The sequence below is a fragment of the Bison bison genome, unplaced genomic scaffold (genome assembly GCF_000754665.1).
Source record: "Bison bison bison isolate TAMUID 2011002044 unplaced genomic scaffold, Bison_UMD1.0 scf7180017864440, whole genome shotgun sequence".
NCBI classification, from domain to species: Eukaryota; Metazoa; Chordata; class Mammalia; order Artiodactyla; family Bovidae; genus Bison; species Bison bison.
In genome coordinates this window covers 1,121,224-1,129,241 of record NW_011495002.1, presented here as the reverse complement: position 1 = coordinate 1,129,241, position 8,018 = coordinate 1,121,224, and the positions used below count along the sequence as shown (strand labels likewise).

General features: G+C 47.2%; 1 protein-coding gene across 1 annotated transcript in view; it reads right to left on the bottom strand.

Moving 5' to 3' along the window:
* Positions 1-8,018, bottom strand: part of OTULIN (OTU deubiquitinase with linear linkage specificity) — a 39,283-nt gene that overhangs the window by 28,435 nt on the left and 2,830 nt on the right. Inside the window, exon 2 of the mRNA XM_010858808.1 lies at positions 5,597-5,711. Within this exon, the coding sequence (XP_010857110.1) occupies positions 5,597-5,711 (115 nt within the window). The remainder of the gene's footprint in view (positions 1-5,596; positions 5,712-8,018) is intronic.

Sequence of the window (8,018 nt, the reverse complement as noted above, 5' to 3'; positions counted from 1 at the left end):
GTTTAACGTTTTTACATTACATGATGATAGTCTGATAAAATATGGGTTTTTCGCCTTAGACTTGTATTTCTAGCATTACTAACTCAGACTTTTTGAAGTGAGACATTTTACCACTCCACTGGCTACGCGGTTCTGGGGCCATTTCAACTGTGATGTCTTTAATGCCTCCACCACACACGTAAGCATCTTAGCATGCTCATCTATGCTCATCAGCGAAACTGTTTCTGACTCTCCAGGTTTCAAGCATGGAGATGGTGCTAATAAAAGCACTGAGGAGCGCAGGCCAACTGCCAACTTTGGGACATCACAGGCAAATTTTCCAAGAGCTCCTCGAAAAAAAAGGACAGGAGATTCACAAGATCCCCTGGGCCACACCAGCTCCCTGAGGCGCTCCTGCTCCCTGATGCCCACAGGAAAGCAGCTCCCCAACCTTGTGCTGGGCATATGCCCACCAACCCCCACACTTTTGTTGGGACTTACACAGCAGCTCCCTAAAGAGTCTCCTGGCTCCTTCAGTGAGCCAACAAGAACCTACTAAGTCCTGGAAAGGAGAAAACCCCACTGGCTGCTAGACAAGGAGAGCAAATGGAACTTTCAGATTCTAAGATGACTCCTGTTCCCCTCAAGATGCACCATGGTGATGGGAAACAGTGATGCCATTCTGCTTTTGCTGGAACACAGGACAGGTGAAAGCGCAAGTCACCCAAAAATGGAAGATGGGGAGGTAAGGCACGGAGGATGGGAGAAGCCTGGAGGCCTGTGGACCGATGTCTGCTGGAAGGGGAGACCAGCACACCCTGCAGGGCCCAGAAAGGTCAGAACTAGAGGTACACCGAGGACTTTGTGGGGGGCATGGGAGACCTCCAGGGCTGCAAGCAACAGACCCCCCGTTCCCAGTACTCCCCACAACAGCACACCCCTGCTCCTCACACAGGACAGGAGGCTCCAGGCACCGGGGCACATAGGAAAGAGGAGTTACTTAGCAACTAAGGGGATGGCCCCCGTGTGCCTGACTCCGGGAGCTCCCCAGCGCCTCGAGCACGGCTCAGAAGCCAGAGGAAAGAGGAAAGAGGAAGGGGGTGCCGCTGAGAGAAACAGACTGAGGTGGGGACCAACACACCCTCCACCCTTGAAACCCTTCAACGGCTCCCAAATAAGCAGGGAAGTCTAAATCTGGACGCACCCCACCACGCTAGCCCTACACACACACACACACACACACTTCAGGCCAAACACTTGATGGGCCCAGCCTGTGCTTTTACACCTGTGACTGGCTCTGCTGACGCCCCTGCATGAATGGCTCACTGTCCACCCCAACAGGGCACAGGCTGTGTGGGGGGCCTTGCTGGAGCATGCCACAGGCTGCAGTTGACCACCAGGGTGTGACCATTCCTCACTCCAGCCCTCGTCAACCACGTGCATCACGTGGAACTCAAGGGACTACACTTCTCAGCACCTAAATTTATCCACCTGTAAAAATAACGGTGAGAGGACTCACAAGAAACTGCTCTGAAAATAAGACACGCAGGCACTCAACAGTCAAAAAAGTTAGCTAGCCTCATTAATTCTCGTATCTATCCATCTGGGCAGAGGAGGGACGGATGATTCACCCAATGATCATTTCTTACCCGTTTTCCTTTTCTTCTCTTTTCTCGAAAGTGATGGTGTGTGTGTGCCTGTCTTTTGTTGTTGTCGTGGGATTGAGGGGGACATATTAGGGAAAGGGTACTCTCCATGTGCTCTAACCCCAGTGAGATTTCAAGTAAAAGGTGTGATGTCACCCATGCAGCCAGGGCCAGGGTTAAAAGCAAACAGAAACCAGATTCACAGGGACTATACATCAAACACTTCAAGTAAAAAGTGACTAAACGTGTTAGTTCTTCTTTTAATAGTTTAATGTTATCTTTCAGCCTCCTTCCAAGCTTTATTAAATAGGAGAGAAATTCTGATCGTATAAAACCGGCATTTAAGTGAATCGTTTTCATAATACCATTATCAGAAGCACGTCTTTGTGGAAGCCACTTCCCCAATCTTGGCCTCAGTTTTCTCGTCTTCAAAATGAGATGACCAGACAAGATCTAAATAATCTATGTAGTTCCTCTTCCAGTTCTTGGTTCTAACGGACTATGAAGTTATTCTCACTTCATGCGAATTCTGTGGCTATGGGCAGGCGTCTCTGCCTCCACTCTTGTCTCCTGCCTTTCTTATCTACAGAAAAAAAAAAGTGCATGGCAACACCAGGGCCCAGAGGAGGTTCTCTAAACTAGCATCTCTCTGAATAGCCGCAAATACAAACTCCCACAAAGACCAACATCAGAGAAACGAAGAGAAGCCTACAGGAGAACTAAGTGCAACGGGAAGACAGAGCAGAAAGGAAGGTTACTGGAAACAGAAATGCGGTGATTCAAGACATACAGAAGAAGCACAGCAGAAACTGATGAATGGGAGGCCCAGAGTGTATTCAAATCACTTTAGCCACACTATTTCATTCAGATTCTGTGCATGGCCACCAAAGACATCTGCTAACTCTCCAAGGCCACCAGGGAAACTGTAATATGGCTTTTAAAGACCATTGTATTTCCTTGGGGAGAAGCTATAAGTTCAAGCAATAAAGCTCAATTAGTTTGGTCAGAAAATGAGACATTTAATAGCCAAAATGAAATATTCATCCAACACGAGGACTGCCAACTAGAAAGAGAGATGTGGGAAAGCAAGAAAAATTAAAATAATTTTATTTAAGAAAATACTTCACTTAGTAAGCCTTTAACTTTTTTAAATATCAAAAAGGAACTAATATTTTTAACAGCAAAAAGAAATTATATTTAAAATCGGGAATCTGAAATAGCTGGAGGTTTAAATTTTTGTTTGGGAAAGGAAGACAGGGAAACAATGAAAGGAAAGGGGCTATTTGATAAGATCAGATCTTCCGTGCTGACCAGTTTCAGAAATGTGGCAATTTTGTGTGTGTGTCAAGCTGGGGTTGGGATGAGAGGTGTTCACCATTTGGCACAGAGTCCATTGAAATCCATAGGCTCAAAATGATCACTACAGCAAAAAATTTCCTTCCAGAAAACATACAGATTGCTAGAAAAGTAGTGAAGAAAAGTAAAAGTCTTAAATGTGACCTGATTTCTTGGGGACCATGGCATGTGAGCAGTACTCAGTTAAAATTTTAAAACCAAAATGCTAATAATTCCTGCTTAGAAAATTATTAGTTTAGCACCATAATGTTATTCTAAAGTGTGTATTTTCAAGCTCCCATTTTCTCTTAGAAATGAAATATTTTACTCTTAATGTTAAAGTATCAATATACACCATTGAGCAGGTTACATGACACTGTCTGTTAACTTATAACCTTCCTCTTGCTCTGTTCAAAGACCTGGATAACAATAAATGAAACTTAATTTTAAAATGCTGACTACATTTAGACAAAATTATACTAGTCCCCAAAACAAAAGCTATAATATAAGCTAAAAACACAGAGCTCAGCGAAGCAGAAGACATTTCTGTGAAGCCAATTTTTCGATTTCTGATAAACTGAACACATAATATGAAAAAAGTCAACTCTAACATATGCAAAGCTAACAAGACAGCATCTCAGTCACTCACTGTTGTGGACATTTGCACCAAGTTCCCCTTAGCTATCTAAAAAACCTAAACTGAGTATGACTCTGTTCAGCTCTCTGGACTTGCAGCTCATGCTTAATTTGGCCTGTCCTAGAAGACTAACAGCCTGGGCAGTGTAGATGAGACAGCGGCAACCACTGTGACACCGGGCACCGTCCCACACAAACACAGGAAAAGCAAAGATCACTCTACTCAGCCTTTCTCCACCTCTCAGCGGTTGTCTAAGATGAGTGAGCCACACATCAAATGCAGGAAAGTACCGGCGCCCAGGCCAAAATTCCACCTCCTTTCTGCAAGTGGACTTTCCATGACTGGCTCAGTGACTCCCAAAGGGGTCTGGGGACAAGCTGGACCCCTGCAACCTAAGGTTTCTCAGGGGCACCCCAGCTCTGAAGCAGGTTCTACCCCCAGGTGGGGAAAGGACCAGAAGGGAGTAGCTGTTACCCCATCAGACAGCACCCCCGCAGCTACTAAGGTGCGAGGTGGGTGAGAAAACACATTCGCTCTTAGCAACACCCAAGAGCAAGGGCTTCACAAGTTGCTAGTTACAGCCCTTCTGATCCACAGCTTTCCTCTGAACCTCAGTCCAGAAAGACATAAATATGCATACAATTTTGCTTTCGATTTCAGAAGGGTACACAGACACATCATGCTGCCCTCTACACACCACGAGCCTGTGGACCCGATTTAAACCCTGTCCCCTCCTCAGGCAGATAGAGAAGGACCATGGAGTAGGCTCACTTCTCAATTCCCAAAGCATGTCTAGCCTGGACACAAACCATGTCCAGGGCCACCCTGGTCCTCAGGGGCCAGAGTCTTAGCTTAGCTGAAAGGAAGAAGTGGGTCCACCCTAAGTTTCAATTTTATGGGTCAGGTGAGCAGGAGACAGAGGATAGGAGACCTGCTGACAGGAAGAGTGAGGAAGTTTCCAAAGAAGTCAACTGAATCAGGTCTGACCTAACACTTCCTCAAAAGGGACCCTGCATCGTCGTGCAAGCCATCCCTGGGGCTTGTCCAAAGGATGCCAGCCAACCACAGTTCTCAAATGAAGGAAGGAAAGGAAAGCGATTCAGAATGCAGCTTATCCACAAGATCTCTGTGTCTGTCTTCCCCACGATTTCTCTGGGGGGAAATCACAGTGAGCCCAGTCACAAGGAATCTGTATCCTATGGACAGCCTAGGAAATGAGCCATCCCTCTGTCGACTCATGGCTAATCCCCTCAGAGTCATATTCTGAATGTATAAAGGCTGCCAAAGTTGGGTTTGTATTCATAATTTCTATCCACTGAATGAATTACAATGACTCTGCAGGATGTCCCCAAACATCTGCATCTTATGGTGTTTTGTATTGGCAGGTGCAAGCACTTTACTCAATTTCTGTGCAGATCAAACTTAACTCTCTGGGTGGGAAGAAGGGACTTGGCTCCAGTCACAGAAAAACACAAGGTTAAAAAACCATTTTAGGACCTAGTTCAGGCATTCCACTATGTCCCTATATCTGCACTCAACTCTTAGGCTGCACACATCATCGTGGGAGAACGGCACACGCTACGCTGCAAACTACACAATGGACAATGTGAGGCAGCAGTTTCCCTGGCCCTTAAGAAAGTATCCCAACACAGCAGCCCACCGCCCATATAACAAATAGGAAAGCCCAAAACGTGGGATGTGACGTTCAGAAGCTGCCATTTGAAATTCTTTTCACCTCCTTTCCCTTGCTTCCCTTTGTTCTCTTACCAGTTAAAAGAGAATGAGGTCATCAAAGACAACAAAAATAGCAAGAAAAAGAAATTAAGCTACTACTTAAAAGGCAAACTGGAACATCTATTCCAGAAAAAAAAAAAGTGAAGTTTGCAGGCATTATAAGTCATGGCTCTCTGCCCAGTTTTGCTGAGGAAGCCAGAAAGACGTTGGGGGGAGGGGGGCGGTCCCCGGCACCCAGGCATCGGGACGTAGCCCTGGAACCTACTCCCTGCACCTCCCTGGCCAAGCTATACGGATCAGATCCGAGCTCAGCTTCCTGACGCACCAAGTGACAGACCTGGACTGGGGTTTTCAGGCCTTTCGGCTCCACGCCTAGAGCTCTGCCGACAGCAGACAGAAGAGACACCTGCGCCACAGAACCTGCGCATCAGGAAAGATGTTCCTTTTGCGCCATGACCCACTTCCTCAGGCACTCAGACTCTGGGAAGCACATCCAGCAGAAAAACTTGCCAAATAACTCAGTGTATTTTGGGGACCCTGGTTCAAAGTTTCTGCATCTCCCAGGGGAGGCCAGGAAATGGTTGAGGCAGCGTTTGAGGGCCAGAGCCAGTAGGTGGGGGCACAGCTCAGACTACCTGGGCATAAGTGAGAGAGCAGCAGTTAGCCTGGCAGCAGCAGGTAGGAACCAGCATGAGCTTCAAAGGGGCAGAAGCAAAAGACCACGCCCGCTTTATCAGTTGCTGAGTCTGAAGTAGGGCTCAGACGTACAGAGCAAAACTGCAACCACAGGTCACAGCTGCTCACACATGGGCCTGCACAGTGGTTTCAATTTAAAAATAAAAGGCTACTATTTAAAAATCAAGGGAATTCCCTGGCAGTCCAGCGGTTAGGACAAGGTGGGCCAGGGCCCAGGATTCAATCCCCAGTCAGGTTGTGTCATGGCCAAAAAATAAATAAATAAAAATAGAAAACAAAAATAAAGCACATGGATGAAGTTTTGAAAAAACAAAATAGGGGACTTCCCTGTCGGTCCAGTGGTTAAGATTCCAAGCAGCCACTGCAGAGAACACAGGTTCCATCCCTGATCAGGGAACTACGATCCCACGTGCCATGCTGTTCCGTCCAGCCAAAACAAAACCGATAAATAAATAAATCTTTAAAATAAAGTAAAATTTTTTGAAAAAGAACGTTTCAAACAAAACTCAAGAATCTTTGGATTCTTTACAGAAAATCCAGCAACTACTGGCCGGGCTTCCCTGGTGGCTCAGATGGTGAAGAATCTGCCTGCAGTGCAGGAGACCCAGGTTCGATCCCTGGGTCGGGAAGATGCCCTGGAGAAGGAAATGGCAACCCACTCCAGTATTCTTGCCTCGAGAATCCCACAGACAGCGGAGCCCGGCAGGCTGTAGTCCTTGGCATCACAAAGTCAGATCTGACTGAGTGACTAACACACACAGGTTGGAACTTAATGGATTCTACCTCCATCAGACTCAGCTCTCCAGGAACCCATGGTCTACACCTGGCTAGCTTCACTCAGGTGACCTGGCTGGCTCCTGGAGTCAGGAGTTTGAAACCTCCTGCTCTCAATCTTTCCCAGTGGCCATTAAGTGCAGCTAACACTCTCCCAAGGGGTATGGGTGCTCATTGAGAATGTCACAGTCCATAATAAAGGACCATGCAAGCCCGATGATTATAATACATTACCTGTAATAACATTTCCCACCCAGAACCCCTGTTTTTAGGAAATGGGGGTGGGGGGAGAGTGGGAGGCGCAGGGCCCTTTCCCGCTAATCTGTCAAACTGGTTTTCTGAGTAGAATTCCAAAGGCATTTGTATGTGACTACCATTTACAAGTGCGGAAAAGTTTCAGCCTTCAAGTTTATATTCTGCTTCCACCCCTGCCCCCAGACTCTTGCGACTTACACCACCTTCTGTACAGTTCAATAAAGAATTGATCAGGCTTCCCTGACGGCTCAGACAGTAAAGAATCCATCTGCAGTGCAGGAGATCTGGGTTCAATCCCTGGGCTAGGGAGATCTCTTGGAGAAAGGACTGGCAACCCACTCCAGTATTCTTGCCTGGAGAATCCCCATGGACAGAGAAGCCAGGTGAGCTACAGTCCATGCGGTCGCAAAGAGTCGGACACGACTGAGCGACAGACACTTTAACCAGCACAGCCTTCCGTATTTAAAAATAAAGGCGGGGGCGGCGGGCGGGGGGGAGCTGGGGACAACTAGAAAAGCAGCCAGCGGCCAAAACAACTAGGTCAAACTCCGTCCGAAGTCTGTCTAACAGGTGGGACGCTCATCAAGCAGAGACTTGCCTTCCAAGAACAAACACGTCGCGTGGTGCGGTGTTCCTGTGGTGGGGGACAAGGGACAACCTTATTTTCCTTCCGGCCACAGGTCGGAGGAAAGATCTCATGGGAGTGAGGTATATAAGAAAATATGCTGCTGGAGTTTGTTTCCCAGGCTTCTGGAGCTTTCTTTAGCTTTAGAGCTACGGAGATATCAAAAAAATGGGAGGGGGGTGTGGGGACACTGGATAACCAGAACTTTTAAGATGCGCCTTCCGGAAAAACTTTTGTAACTGGGACACTGGATACAAGGGTTTAACGAATTCCTCTATTTCCGACGATCGTTCTTAGATGCGAAGGGCCCTCCGCCGGCTACTCCCCAGCCCACCCC